The sequence below is a fragment of the Lampris incognitus genome, chromosome 11 (assembly GCF_029633865.1).
Source record: "Lampris incognitus isolate fLamInc1 chromosome 11, fLamInc1.hap2, whole genome shotgun sequence".
Classification (NCBI taxonomy): domain Eukaryota; kingdom Metazoa; phylum Chordata; class Actinopteri; order Lampriformes; family Lampridae; genus Lampris; species Lampris incognitus.
This window is the reverse complement of record NC_079221.1, coordinates 9,162,614-9,177,913: the sequence shown is the minus strand read 5'-3', so window position 1 is coordinate 9,177,913 and position 15,300 is coordinate 9,162,614. Positions and strand designations below refer to the sequence as shown.

Below are 15,300 nucleotides of genomic sequence, written 5' to 3'. Positions count from 1 at the left end.
GTCTTGCACGAACAGATGCACCCGCGCCTCCTCGTGCGTGTTGCGTCGACAAATCCGACCAAACGCACAAAGGCTCAAACTGAAGACGTTTCCCGTACACGTTTGTTTTACGCTAGTTGGTTTTCCAAGTACACAGAATCGTTTCAGTTAGCCCCCCCCCTAAAGTCTCGTTTTTATTTCGGTTGACTAAAATATTTCCATGCCTAGTTTTAATTAACTGTAATAGCCTAGCCGGGGGGATGTGGTGGTGGTGGTGGTGGTGATGGGGGGCGGGGCGGGGGGGCAAGAAGTACAAGAGTGATTAATGGAGAGAGCGAATATGGTCAGGGAGGGGGGGACTGATTATTTGAATGACCAAGTGAGTGATGATGGCAGCAGCACCTGTGCAGATTTAGTTGTCTTCACCTCTCTCTCTCTCGCTCTCTGTCTCTGTCTCTGTCTCTCTCCTTCTCCCTCTCTCTATCTCTCTGTCTCAGTCTCTGTCTGTCTCTCTCCTTCTCCCTCTATCTCTCTCTCTCGCTCTGTCTGTCTCTCTCTATCTCTCTGTCTGTCTGTCTCTCTCCCTCTCCCTGTCTCTCCCTCTCTCTCTCTCTATCGCTCTGTCTGTCTCTCCTTCTCCCTCTGTCTCTATCTCTGTCTGTCTCTCTCCTTCTCCCTCTCTCTCTATCGCTCTGTCCGTCTCTCCTTCTCCCTGTCTCTATCTCTGTCTGTCTCTCTCCTTCTCCCTCTCTCTATCTCTCTCCTTCTCCCTCTCTCTATCTCTCTGTCTCAGTCTCTGTCTGTCTCTCTCCCGCTCCCTGTCTCTCGCTCTCTCGCTCTCTGTCTGTCTCTCTCCTTCTCTCTCTCTCTATCTCTCTGTCTCAGTCTCTGTCTGTCTCTCTCCCGCTCCCTGTCTCTCCCTCTCTCTCTCTCTGTCTGTCTCTCTCCTTCTCCCTCTATCGCTCTGTCTGTCTCTCCTTCTCCCTCTGTCTCTATCTCTGTCTGTCTCTCTCCTTCTCCCTCTCTCTCTATCGCTCTGTCTGTCTCTCCTTCTCCCTCTGTCTCTATCTCTGTCTGTCTCTCTCCCTCTCCCTCTCTCTCCCTCTGTCTGTCTCTCTCCTTCTCCCTCTCTCTCTATCTCTCTGTCTGTCTCTCTCCCCCTCTCTCTCTCTGTCTGTCTCTCTCCTTCTCCCTCTGTCTCTCTCTGTCTGTCTCTCTCTGTCTCTCTCTGTCTGTCTCTCTCCTGCTCCCTCTCTCTCTGTCTCTCTCTCTGTCTGTCTCTCTCTTTCTCCCTCTCTCTCTGTCTGTCTCTCCCTCTCCGTCTGTCTCTCTCTCTCTCTCTCTCTCTCTCTCTCTCTCTCTCTCTCTCTCCGTCTGTCTGTCTCTCTCCCTCTCTCTGTCTCTCTCTCTCTGTCTCAGTCTCTCTCCCTGCCCCCCCCTCTCTCTCTGTCGCTCCCCTCTGTCTCTCCCCCCCCTCTCTCTCTCAGTCTCTCTCTCTCGCTCTAGGAATGGTCCAGTTATCATTTCACAACAAACGGGGCGGATGATAATCAAGGCAGTGGGAAGCCGGCTCAGACAGGGGACGCGGGGCGAGTGAGTCCACGCCGGGGATTAACCCGACTAACCAACCAGAATTCCACGCGGTTCTCACCAGATGCACGGCGGTCTCCGTCAACTGGAGTTGGGCCATATGGAAAATACGAATATAACCAAAGCCTCGGGAATTCAACACAGTATTCAACACAATATAATGCCTAAGAGTCCAACTGAGGGTCATCATAATTGAACTGACTGGTAATGTGAAGTATAATGTCAAGCCAGAATTAGATTTCATACAACACCACCCCCCCCCCAAAAAAAACAAATATTTAGACCTCACTTTGTGAGGAACTTTAGGTAACAGATTCTTGTCATCATCAGTTTAAACAACAAAATGGTGTATCATGACAATATCTGGATTTTAGCCTGACACAATGCCACTGTAAGACGATAAACGCCAACACCCAGGTATCGGCCAGCCTTGCTGTCTGTCAGCTGTAGGCAGCTGTGCTTCATTTCTGAGCGGAGCAGATATTCTTCCCTGCTCGGAACATAATGCATTTTTAACTTGATTAATATTGAGCAAAGTTTCATTGGGGTTATTTGCTCAATAAAAGAGCCGCGCGGTGCTCGGAAATGATTGCCGAGCATTAAACGGATAAAGAGGCTGCAGGTAAAAGTTACAGATGATGAACGGAGAGGGAGAATGATGTGTGGTCAAAAATGGCTATCTCTCCTAAACCACTGTAGGAGAGAGAGCAAGAGAGAGAGTGAGAGAGAGAGAGCAAGAGACAGAGAGAGAGAAAGTGAGCAAGAGAAAGCAAGCGAGAGAGAGAGAGAGAGAATGTGAGAGAGCGAGAGAGAGAGAGAGAGAGAGAGCAAGAGACAGAGAGAGAGCGAGCGAGAGAGAGAGAGAAAGTGAGCAAGAGAAAGCAAGCGAGAGAGAGAGAGAGAGAGAATGTGAGCGAGCGAGAGAGAGAAATTGAGCAAGAGAGCGAGAGAGAGAGAAAGAGAGAGAGATGTCAATTCTGAGCCACACACAAAGGTATGGGCACACTTATGCATGCGCACGCGCACACACACACACACACACTCTTATGGAAACAATGGCGGTGCAGGGGTGGAGGTGGATGAGAATAGAAAGTGGTGACTGAAGAAAGAGCAGCTGGCCTCGGGTGTAGGAGTAGGGTAAAAGCGAAACCCCGATTTCCACCACATTCACTCGGCACCGCAGGACATCCGAGAGTATTTGGAGACTCGACATTGAACTTACAGGAGGGACGACACGCCACGCGCCGTGTGGTGCAGTCCAGATGGGGAGCCTAGTGTCTGTCCGAAGGTTGAACGGTAAAAAGCGGGGCCGGGGTTCGGCTCCACAGCATGCCGGTCTGTATATCATACAGTGTGATCCATCACTGCTGGCAAGCCCAGCCTATTCTCCCTGTCGAGGAGAAAGGGACCCTGAACACAGCCCGGCTTGGTGCTGCAGCAGCAGCAGGCGTTGCAGTAACCTGGCCCTAACGTTCAGCGACACACAACAATGCTGACGATTAGGGGGCCACACACACACACACACACAAAGCCCAGTTCAACCAAACACCTCAGCACACTTGTCGCCAGGCTGTATACGCAGTGCAACGACCTTTTCTGCACAACTCAACCTCCAGAGCTCACTTGAGCATAATTAAGCATTATTTAATTAATTATTTGACATCAAGGTATTAATTAGGTGCCCTGTGAGGGGTTGGCGGCCAGTCCGGGGTGTCTCCCCGCGCAGTGACTGCCGGGATGGGCTCCAGCACGCTGCGACCCTGAGCAGCTCGGGTACTGGGCGGGCGGACGGTGTTGTGCCTTCACATCACATCACACATGATCACACACACGTGTGTGACGTGTGTGGGTCATCCTGCTACAGCTGTGACCCCCACCCCGCCTCCCCCCCCACAGCTGGCTCGTTCGGAGGTTTGGGCTTCAACAGTGGCGACTCGCGGCGGACCTTGCTCACCTTTGGGCGCACCGCGCGGCGGCGCGAGGGCGGCGGACGCGGCGTCGCCGCCGCCACAGGTGGCGTTTCCGGCTTCCGCGCTCCCGTTCACGACAGCGCTCCGGCTCCGCTGCGCCCCGACGCACGCGGGCAGCGCCGACGTCGCGTTCTGCGCGTAGAAATCCATGTTTCCGGCCCCCTGGCGACGACTTAAAAAGTGCAAAAATCGGAATTTCGGCGTTGCTCGTCCGAGCGTCTCTGCGGGCGCATGGTCAAACGGCGACACGCTGCACGCATGCACGGTCCGTCGTGGCAGTTGTGGGCTATGGAGGCAAGCGTGCCATGTTGGTAACTTTCTAAAAAAAAAAATTTAAAAAAAATCTTCTTATTTCGCCTCCTTGCAAGATTTGCAGGTTGTCTTATGGGGACGTGTAGCGCGGCACCGCGTCACTCGAGTATCCGTGCGCACCGGGAGTTGGAGTCGGGCGGTGCTTGCCCGACTGATTGCCGCATGGACTGAAGCCGAGAGAGGAGTTGCTGCTGGGGTATTACGGGGGGGGGGGATGATGCGTGCAGGTGGGTGGATGGGGGGTGGGTGTCAGTTTGAGGAGGGTCAGGTGGAGGTTGGGCATGCAGGGAGCGCGTCAAGTTCGGCTCCTGGTTATGTGTCACCATGAAGAGCGGTCGGCTGGCCGTCGTTTACACCGCGGCGACGCCACCGGGTGGCCTGTGGCAGAACAGCCCCTCCGTCCTCCCCGGTGCTGAAAGGTTGTGGGTGTTTGCGAGGATTGGGTGTAGATGTCTTTTGGCTGACAGCAGGTATAACTTCCCCCGTGGGTTTGGATTTTTAGATGGGAACCTGGCGTCTAACTCACGCTCACGAACGCACAATTAATCCGTCTCAGCTGATCAGACTACCTACTAATAGTGTACAAGTATAAGTACGTGTGGCGTATGCAAATGTAGTATGCATACTATAAAGACAAATAGGACCTTATGGTCACTAAAGAATCAGAACGGTCCAGTGGCGTAGCCAGGACTTTTTTACTGGGGGGGGGGCAGCTGGGGCCAGCCATTTAATTAGGGTGGCACTTGTCAAAACTACTATTTTAAAACTACTTTCGAAGAGTATGATAGCCCTTTTAACAATGCCATGGATTGTGTATAGCCAAAGGGTCTGGGATGGTATCCTTCATCTAATCTACACGTCCCATGCACGGGTGTTAATGCAATGGGTATGGTGTAAGTGTTGTAAAGTGTAAAGACCGAAGACAGAAATGTCATTTAGCATTTCAATTGCAATTTCAATTGCATGAAGGGAACATGTACACAATGAAGCCAACACTTCCATATCCTGAACACACACAACTAAATAAACTACATCACTTGGACTTGCCATGCTGCACTTACTCGCTCTTGCTTTTACACTTGGATTTACACAAATATGAGCCCATTGGGCTCATAACTTTAGTGGCAAAGGACAAGACTTAATAATAATAGGCTAATAATAATGCATGTATTTCAGCTTCCGTTTGACTGTTTCTGTGCAGGCGTTTTTTGTTTTGTTTTGTTTTTTACCCACTCGGGACAGGGGTATGGGGGATCGTGCGCTGACTAATGGGGGCCGTGCCCCACACCTCTGGAACTGTCCCATAATTCTTTGTTAATAATTCTATTTTTTCATTTAAGAATTGTCTTTCATTTTATTTTTTAGATGTGTACATGCGATCTAAAAATGTGTGGGTGCATCTAAAATTATACTGTCGTAAGATGTAAAAATATATATATATATATATATATATATTTCACTGTAATCGCCATTGGTAAGGAAATTGATCCGGCACCACTGGCCACTCTTAAGGCCCAAACGCACCGAAAGCGATAACTGCCGCGCGTCATTTGACGCTCCTGTGGCGCGCTGCAGGCATCGGATCTGGAATGCCAACACCGCAGATCCAGCAGTATTTTAGGAAAAGGTCACAAATTTAGGCAACGCCCATTATTTTATTTAAATACATTTCTGCTGTAGCGAATAGAGGGGCAGCTCGGGAACCGCCGCAGCCAGGACGCGAACCCGTGTCCTCCGCACCACGGGCGACTACGTTAACCAGTCGACGAAAGGGTCCGACCCGTTAGCCAAGGGCTAGCGAGTCTACTTATCCGTCTGTGGTCGTTACGATATGGTGAAGAATTACGGATTGGGGCTTTAGAATGCAGACGTTACCCCCCCCCCCCCCCGACAGTCACAGCCGCCACAGACAAGCGCCGTCTCCTACACACCATTGCCACAGCCTACGTAACAAAACGATACAAGTAGCTAATGAAGACCAGGTGTATAGAAATACATTCGACGAGCTGACACCATATAACGTTAGCTATAGTGTTAAGCCCGTTTTAGGTTTTTAAATGAACAGTGTTTTCAAACAACTATTCAAATTTTGAAAATTGATGTGTTGCGTACGGTCATAGTTAAAGACGGTACAGACTGAGTCATTTTGCGCGGTTTGCTAGCCCTGACAGGGGATAAGGTTTGCTAGCTAATGTTAGCTTTGGCTACCAGTTGGGTAGCTGACTTGATATCTGTTTTACCTGTTGCACCGACGACCTCCGAGATTTCCCGCCATGCCTTGTCCCGCTTGTCCTTATTTTTATAACTTTCTAGTTTGCAGTCATATATCACAGGTCGTTTTTGGACTTCAGTGATGAACTTCTCCTTGTCCATGCTTTGGCCGCTCCTCAGGGGTATGTAGCCGTCGGGGGCGGCACGGTGGCGCGGTGGTTAGCGCGGTCGCCTCCCAGCAAGAAGGTCCTGGGTTCGAGCCCCGGGGCAGCCCAACCTTGGTGGGTCGTCCCGGGTCGTCCTCAGTGTGGAGTTTGCGTGTTGTCTGCGTGGGTTTTCTCCATGGGGCTCCGGTTTCCTCCCACAGTCCAAAGACATGTAAGTCAGGTAAAAGTCCTTACCGTTTTATTCCTTTTAGCTCTCTCTAAACGGGTACTGCGGCTGCAGAGGAAACAGCTTTGGTCGCCGGGTCCTCACCTGACCGTCCAGAATCAGAACAGGGTCGGAGTAGGGGCGTCATGCCAGGTTGACGCGCCTCATCACGCTTTTGCTGCGTGTTCCGCCATTTAAGATAATGGGTGTACTTAAACAGGTGCGCGCCAGACCCTTTCAGTGCGTTTGGGCCTTTAGCCCCCCCCCCAGCCCCCCCTCGTGTTCTATCACTTGGTACTGCCCGTGCAGTTTCATTTAAGGTAGGACCTCACAAGAACGCCATAGACAGAGCTGTAAGTACGGCGTTCTCTATCACCTTTGACCTGTTCAAACACACCGGTCTTCCGGTCACGGCCAGGGCGTCCACGGGGTAAGGCATTCATTAGGCTACCCTTAACCGAGGGATAGTGGGTGTAGATCGGTGTAGTGTTCGGGGACTCGTCGTTCTCCAGCGACGCCTCTGGCCCACCCGGGCGCCTGCAGCCAAGCAACCGAAAGCACTCTCCCTACGCCTCCTTCGCGGCCTGAAGGTGATGCAAGCCATGCGAGGCTTCAGCGTGTAGAATAGGTAGAGGCTAGTTCCCATCGATGCAGAGAACGGTCAACTGAGCATGCGCAAGTACTCGTTGCCTCCGTTGTTTGGGTAGGTTAGGGTTGGGGCGGGATTAGGGTTAAAGTTAGCTAATCAGACGCAGAGTAGGGGTGGGTCTTCCTAGAATCCTAGTGCCTGGATGCTACGCGGGGCGTGTGGAGGCATGGTAGAGGCATTTCGCGCATGCTCAGTTGACCGTTCTCTACTCCATTTCCGTTCTCTGCATCGATGGGAACTAGCCCCTACCGTGTAGAATAGCGAGAGCCGCCGACACGAGTTTGAAGGAAGCTGGTGTTACGACTATCTCCTTCCTGTGGAAACGTGAGCCAGGGGAGTTATTCGACGAGAGTTCCGACCATATGCCATCGGGTTAATCGGGTGGGATAAGGGGAAAAACTAGAAATACATTTAATTTTTTTTAAAAACACATCAGTCTTTAGATACAAGTTCTGAAGTGTTTCTGACGTGTCAGATGGATTTTCAGGGTGATCGGTTAGCTTAAAACATGGTTCCGATGAGCTAACATCAGCTCTCTTGAACCCCTGCAAAAGCAACTATTTGACGATGTCAGTGTTAAGGGTCCAATCAGATTATGATGTAAATAATATGTAATGTTAGATATGCATATGAAAGTGTACTGTCAATACTAGACCTACTTCTAATTACAAACTTAAATGACCCTGTGTTGTTACGTTAACAGCAAAGTCCCCCACCAGTTGTGCTTTACGTCTAGGACACTTAATGCACCGGTTATTTGACAGGAGCCTGTTGTTGGGAGCAAGTATTGCACACTGGCACCTATTATATTAAGGGCCTTTGGGGAATGAAATGTGATTGTGAAGCCCTCATTGGACTGAGTTGTTATTTAGGCCCATAAAAATAGACTTGTTATTGTCGTGAACTCCCGACGGCGAGCCATACGGCGTCTGTTGGTGGGGATTGTTGTCTGTGTGACTTTGCAAGAAAATAAAAACGCTCGCTTCTTCATCATCAGCCTTCTCCTCTTGTCCATTACCATTGTTCCACCAACTCTCACTCAAGTCGGCCTAGACAGCCAAGACATAATATCAAGAATATGGAGAGGGGCCCTTCCACCTTTCTCTTTTTTAATCTCCTCCTTTTCATGCCAAAGCAGCTGAAGGGGACCTATATCTGTTGCTTTAAACCAGGGGAAATGCAGCTGCTTGTTGAGGCGTGTGATTGCTGTGGTGAATGGGGACTACCTGCTTGGACAACTGAATGCTCACATGACACTCTGTGTGTGTGTGTCTCTCTCTCTCTCTCTCTCTGTGAGGGGGATGAGGGGGGCCGGGGCGTCCATTATTTCTACAGTTCTGGGTCTTATTCTCCTGATGTAATTGCACGTGGCTGAGGCAGTAATGTGCAGGTCCAATTACCCCGGCTAAACAATCTCTGTGCGGATGCCAATCAAGACAACGAGGGAGAGGCGCAGCTCCCTGCCGGGGAGAGTAATCACCACCTGCCGTGGCGCTCTGAGTACTGTTGCTTCAGCGCTGATGAAGACAGGGTGGAGATAATCACCGCCGACATGACGCCTACACAACACGTCTTTTAGTCACAGGCAGCTAGCTCTGTGCACGTGAACGCTATGACGTCTCACAGAGGTCACGTAAACATTTAAAAAAAGAATGTGGACTCAGGTCACAGGCAGTTCTGAAGGCAGGAAGGCAGGAAGCCGGATGTGGGTATGTGTCCTGGTCGCTGCACTAGCGCCTCCTCTGGTCGGTCGGGGCGCCTGTTCGAGGGGGGGGGCGTAGCGTGATCTTCCCACGTGCTACGTCCCCCTGGTGAAACTCATCACTGTCAGGTGAAAAGAAGTGGCTAGCGACTCCACATGTATCAGAGGAGGCATGTGGTAGTCTGCAGCCCTCCCCTCCCCGGATCGGCAGAGGGGGTGCAGCAGCGACCGGGACGGCTCCAAAGAGTGGGGTAGTTGGCCAGATACTTGGGGAGAAAAAATATTGCATAACAGTCAACAGTGTTTAAACACAGAGAACTAAATTAGAACCAGCAGACCCTACTGAGCTGGCGTGGACTGGCTGTCAGGAAGTTCTGGGATTTTCCTGGTGGGCCGGTCTTTTTTCCCCAACCCCAGCATTTTATATTCAATGGGGGATATATATATATATATATTCAATAGGTCAGTTTAGCTGCAGCCACACGGCTGATGCAATCCATAATAGCAGGTAGCAGTTGCCGTCACAACTGACAGTATGGAGCACTCGGGCAGTTAGTGTCTAGCGATCGTTAAAAATATCTGGCACCCGTTGCTGAAACATAGATAGGGAGAACCCGCGGCTGGTGGTTCAGAGAAGGTGTGCCAAAAACAAAAGAAAAAAAGATAAAGGCTGTGTGGTAAGATAGCGGATTTATTCAAGCAGTCTGCAGGTGATGATGAGGGCGGTGGCGAAGAGGCAGCAACATCATAGAGGAGTGAGCAGGGGGCAGGTGCTTCGTCATGCTAACATGCTATGTGCTGTGAACTAGCTAAAGAACCTTGGGGTTTCGACGCTAGAGTCCCGCTGCAGGTTTGACCATTTCTGTGGTTTAACTAATCAGATCAGTGCAGAAACGTCTAGAGAAGTTTATGCTAAATTTATCTAATCAGGCGACAGGCATGGGCGCAAGTCCATGAATACTGGGACGGCATCCAGCGCTTGACCTGTGCCCCCGTCCATAGGGTTAGTGGTTGTGTCAGGAAGGGCATCAGATGTAAAATTTGGCCAAATTGGTATGCGGATTGACAAGACCATACCAGATCAGTCGAGGCCCGGGTTAACAACGGCCACCGTTGGTGCCTTCACAGGATACCGATGGAAACTGCAAAACCTGCTATGGTGGATGGAGGAGGAGGCAGCCGGAACCAGCACAGAGCCAATCAGAGGTACTATTGACTGTCATTGTGTGACTGAAGTAAATTAGAGCACAATGCATCATTCATATGACCAGGTTGGACTATATCATATAGGTTGTTTATTGTTGCATTACAAGAAATAGAATAAACAGCAAGTACGTTGCATTATACACCACATATATATTCGCCTACGTCGAGGTTGGACTATTCATCATGAATTTAATACAATGATAAAATGACGCTCACGTCAGACGGTCCAAATGATGTCTGTTTTATGCATTTTTAACAAACAGGTGAACCCGAGTCAGACAGGGAACGTTTTGAGAAAGTCTTTGCAGGGACCTCTATGGAGACAGGTGTGTGTGACGACCAGCCACTGAACACGAGTTTAAAGGCAATTCATTAATTCAACTTTGGATGTTTGCTTTCTGTACACACAAACATTGAGAGGAAAACCTGAGAAAATTAGCTTCATCATTTGACATGTTAGCCTAACACCATCTCATCTCATGTCACCATCAGCCGCTTCTCCGGGGTCGGGTCGCGGTGGCAGCAAGCTAAGAAGGGCACTCCAGACGTCCCTCTCCCCAGCAACGCCCTCCAGCTCCTCCTGGGGGATCCCAAGGCGTTCCCAGGCCAGATTGGACATGTAGTCCCTCCAGCGAGTTCTGGGTCTACCCCGGAGTCTCCCCCCAGTTGGCCGTGCCCGGAAAACCTCCAAAGGAAGGCGCCCAGGAGGGATCCTAATCAGATGCCCGAACCACCTCAACTGGCTCCTTTCGACACGAAGGAGCAGCGGCTCTACTCCAAGCTCCCTCCAGATGTCCGAGCTCCTCACCCTATCTCTAAGGCTGAGCCCAGACACCCTACGGAGGAAACTCATTTCAGCCACTTGTATCTGTGATCTCACCTTTTCGCTCACTACCCAAAGCTCATGACCATAGGTGAGGGTTGGAACGAAGATTGACTGGTAAATTGAGAGCTTTGCCTTCCGGCTCAGCTCCCTCTTCACCACAACGGTCCGGTACAACATCCACATTACTGCCGATGCTGCACCAATCCGCCTGTCAATCTCCCGCTCCACCCTACCCTCACTCGTGAACAAGACCCCGACACTTGAACTCCTTCACTTGAGGCAACACACACACAGCCTAACACAAACAATACAAAATAAGATTGTGTGTTTATTTTTAATTAATGATCCGTTGTGTCAGTTCGAATTTGGTGTATCAAATCGAGGCCGCCGGGCCTCAAACTCCCGGGCCGCCTTTTATTGCGAGTCCGCCCCTGCTCATGTGAGTTCACTACATCAGAACTTATTCAGCAAAGGAGTTTCTGCCTCCCGTTCAGAGCACTAACTCTTCTTTGAAAAAGGCAAAAACCACTTCAAGCGAGCGTACAACCTTTTTTTTTGCAAAACTGAGGAAGCTTTTTTGAAAACTGTCTTTTCCATTAACACTTTTTAGTGCCAACCTTGAAAATGTGCATAACATGTTGTTATGGAAACACGGCGACTGTCAAAACTTGAGACTTACTTGTTACTTGCCATCCGGTGACTCGGTCCCATTTCTGCAAATCACCGCCACGTTGCGTTGCGTTACAATCACCCGGGCTGCATCGCCTCAAGAACGGACTTCTCTCTGGCAAACACGGGGGAGGAGGGTGGACACGGGGGTAATGGACAGTGAAACGCGTCAGTGTTAAATCAAGCTAGCGAAGATTTGTGTCTCTGTCCACACACTCTGGCGTGAGAGGGCCGGTGTTGAGCCACCGCCTCCTCAGTCCACCGAACCATTAGTAGCCAGTATAGCATCTGCCACTAAGACACACACCTGCACCTACCAGAGCTGTGTAAATATGTGTGTGTGTGTGTGTTTGTTTACAGGCGACTGAGGAAAAGAGCGAGCCATGAAGTCTGCACGGATTCTGCAAATTCTCACTGCCATGGTCAGTTTGTGGCAGATGGCCTTGGTCCTTTCAGACTGCCTCTGAGCCAAGTGTTGCGTGAAAACACACATACACATACATACACACACACACACACACACACACACACACACACACACACACACACACACACACAGAGCTATAAGTAGGGTAGGACAGGTGAAAACACATCCTCTGTGTATTGCTCCCGCCCACAGTGGGGCAGTTTGAAATCATTGATGGAAATGTCGATTTTTTTTTTTGAAGTCTGATTAAATTGCTCATAACGTCACTAATGTGCTTAAAAAACAAGATTAGAAGTATTACATTAGGATGTATTTCACCGCTCCTCCCCTATTTGCTTACCCGAGCTAACCACAGTGCACACATACACAGGAGAGATCATTTGTGTCAAGTCGAATCGCTCAAAATGTCAAGCCTGCTGTCAAACACCACACGGGTGGAGTTACTCCGGACTTGGACCCGCGTGCAAAATCTCTGATCTCTTCCTCTTGGGCAACAGGGCGGAATACAGGCCGGGCAGATGGCACGTCAGTGTGTATGGCCATCGTTAAGAGCACAAGACAGCGAGCGCCCATCCTGTTGAAGTGCCTTTGAAAAAGACATTAAGCCTCCACCAGCTGTTACCGAGCCAGCACCGACCTCTCGCAGGCGAGTACCAACTCCGTCTCCTCTCCTCTGCGAGCACCACACTGACGACTACATGCCAGCCCTGCTGGCTGCAATGGGAAATATTACCATGGTAATTGGAGGGAGGTTTACATGAGATCAATATATCTCCCCCCCCCCTTTTACTTCCTAATTGTACTGGGCCAATTACCCCACTCTTCCGAGCCGTCCCGGTCGCTGCTCCACCCCCCTCTGCCGATCCGCAGAGGGCTGCAGACTACCACACGCCTCCTCCGACACGTGGAGTCGCCAGCCGCTTTGTTTCACCTGACAGTGAGGATCATGCCATTCCCCCCAGTTCCCCTTCTCCGCCGAACAGGCGTCCTGACCGACTAGAGGGGGCGCTAGTGCAGCGACCAGGACACATACCCACATCCGCCTTCCCACCCACAGACACGGCCAATTGTGTCTGTAGGGACGCCCGACCAAGCCGGAGGTAACACCCCCAGGGATTCGAACCAGCGATCCCCGTGTTGGTAGGCAACGGAATAGACCGCTACGCCACCCAGACACCCCCGATATCAATATATCTCACAATATCTTCTTACATGAACAAAAACATCATCTCTAAGAATCTCAACTGAGGTTCAACACACTCAACTGTCCGGTAATATAAAGCACAACACCAAACCAAAACCACATTTCAGGTAACGCTCGCTCAGGTATTTCAGACCTCATTTTGTGAGAACTTTTAGGCAAATACATTGCAGTTATCATCGATTTAGACAACAAACTTGTGTCGTTTGTGTTGCTTGCGTATCATGATATGACAAAATCCAAATGTCGCCCATCACAATAGACACAGACACCCTTATTATTTGTCATTGTCCATACATGCAACGAAATTTGCTGTCTGCATGTAACCCATCCTATTGTACAGGAGCAGTGGGCAGCTGCAGCGCCCGGGGACCAACTCCAGTTCTTCTTTCCATTGCCTTGCTCAGGGGCACGGGCAGGAGTGTTAACCCTAACACGCATGTCTTTTTGATGGCGGGAGGAACCCGGAGCCCCCGGAGGAAACCCACACAGACACGGGGAGAACATGCAAACTCCACACAGAAAGGACCCGGGACGGCCTGGGGTTCGAACCCAGGACCTTCTTGCTGTGAGGCAACCGTGCTGACCACTGGGCCACCGTGCTGACGTTGCATTGAGAGATGATAAACAATCACACTGGATTACTGCCCAGCTCCAGATGCCTTACTCCCCGTTTACACAGCACATCTGCTGGACTCTCTCCACAACAAACGCAGACTGTGACTATGAACACCACATTTCTATCATATTTATGATGTGATTTACTGCACACCTGGTTTTACTATATGATATTTATGATACGCCATATTGTACATCCCTTTTTTTAACCTCCTGATACAAATGGAAGTAGTGTCACTTCTCTGGCTGATCGACAGAAGATTCATCCTGTGTTGTTCTTTTCTTTTTTTTCTCCCCCCTTTTCTCCCCAACTGTATCCGGCCAATTACCCCACTCCTCCGAGCCGTCCCGATCTCTGCTCCGCCCCTTCTGCCGATCCGGGGAGGGCTGCAGACTACCACATGCCTCCTCCGACACGTGGAGTCACCAGCCGCTTCTTTTCACCGGACAGTGGGGAGTTTCACCGGGGGGATGTAGCGCGTGGGAGGATTACACTATTCTCCCCGGTCCCCCGCCCTGACCGACCAGAGGAGGCGCTAGTGCAGCGACACATACCCACATCCTGCTTCCTACTCGCAGACATGGCCAATTGTGTCTGCAGGGACGCCCGACCAAGCCGGAGCTAACACGGGGATTCGAACCGGCGATCCCCATGTCGGTAGGCAACGGAATACACTGCTACGATCCTTCCTGTGTTGTCCTGATGCTGCCCACAATCGCTTCTATGTTTACAAGAGGAATAGGACAGACGGAGGAATCGGTGAAAGAGGTATTTTGAATTTTAGGTGGACAATGTGAAATAAGAGCTGTCACTCTATCAAAGAGCCTGGAGAGGTGGAGGAGAGCCTGGAGGGGTGGAGGTATGCACTGGAGAGGTGGAGGTATGCACTGCAGAGAGGAGGAATGAAAGTCAGTAGGAGCAAGACAGAATACTTATGCATGAATGAGAGGGAGGACAGTGGAATGGTGAGGATGCAAGGAGTAGAGGTGATGAAGGCGTCTGAGTTTAAATACTTGGGGTCAACTGTCCAAAGTAACGGGGGGTGCAGGAGAGAGGTGAAGAAGAGAGTGCAGGCAGGGTGGAGTGGGTGGAGAAGAGTGTCAGGAGTGATTTGCGACAGAAGGGTACCAGCAAGAGTTAAAGGGAAGGTTTACAAGATGGTAGTGAGACCAGCTGTGTTGTATGGTTTGGAGGCAGTGACACCGATGAAAAGACAGGAGGTGGAGCTGGAGGTGGCAGAGTTGAAGACGCTGAGATTTTCACTGGGAGTGATGAAGAAGGACAGGACTAGGAACGAGTATATTAGAGGGACAGCTCAGGTTGGACAGATTGGAGACAAAGCAAGAGAGACAAGATTGAGATGGCTTGGACATGTGTGGAGGAGAGATGCTGGGTATGTTGGGAGAAGGATGCTGAATATGGAGCTGCCAGGGAAGAGGAGAAGAGGAAGGCCGAAGAGGAGGTTTATGGATGTGGTGAGGGAGGACATGCAGGTGGCTGGTGTGGCAGAGGAAGATGCAGAGGACAGGAAGAGATGGAAACGGATGATCCTCTGTGGCGCCCCCTA

At 50.6% G+C, this 15,300-nt stretch overlaps 1 protein-coding gene across 1 annotated transcript in view; it reads right to left on the bottom strand.

Moving 5' to 3' along the window:
- cckbrb (cholecystokinin B receptor b) overlaps positions 1–3,689 on the bottom strand; it is a 34,999-nt gene extending 31,310 nt beyond the window's left edge. Inside the window, exon 1 of the mRNA XM_056289850.1 lies at positions 3,524–3,689. Coding sequence (XP_056145825.1) covers positions 3,524–3,689 — 166 coding nt within the window. The remainder of the gene's footprint in view (positions 1–3,523) is intronic.
- Positions 3,690–15,300: the final 11,611 nt, after the last annotated feature.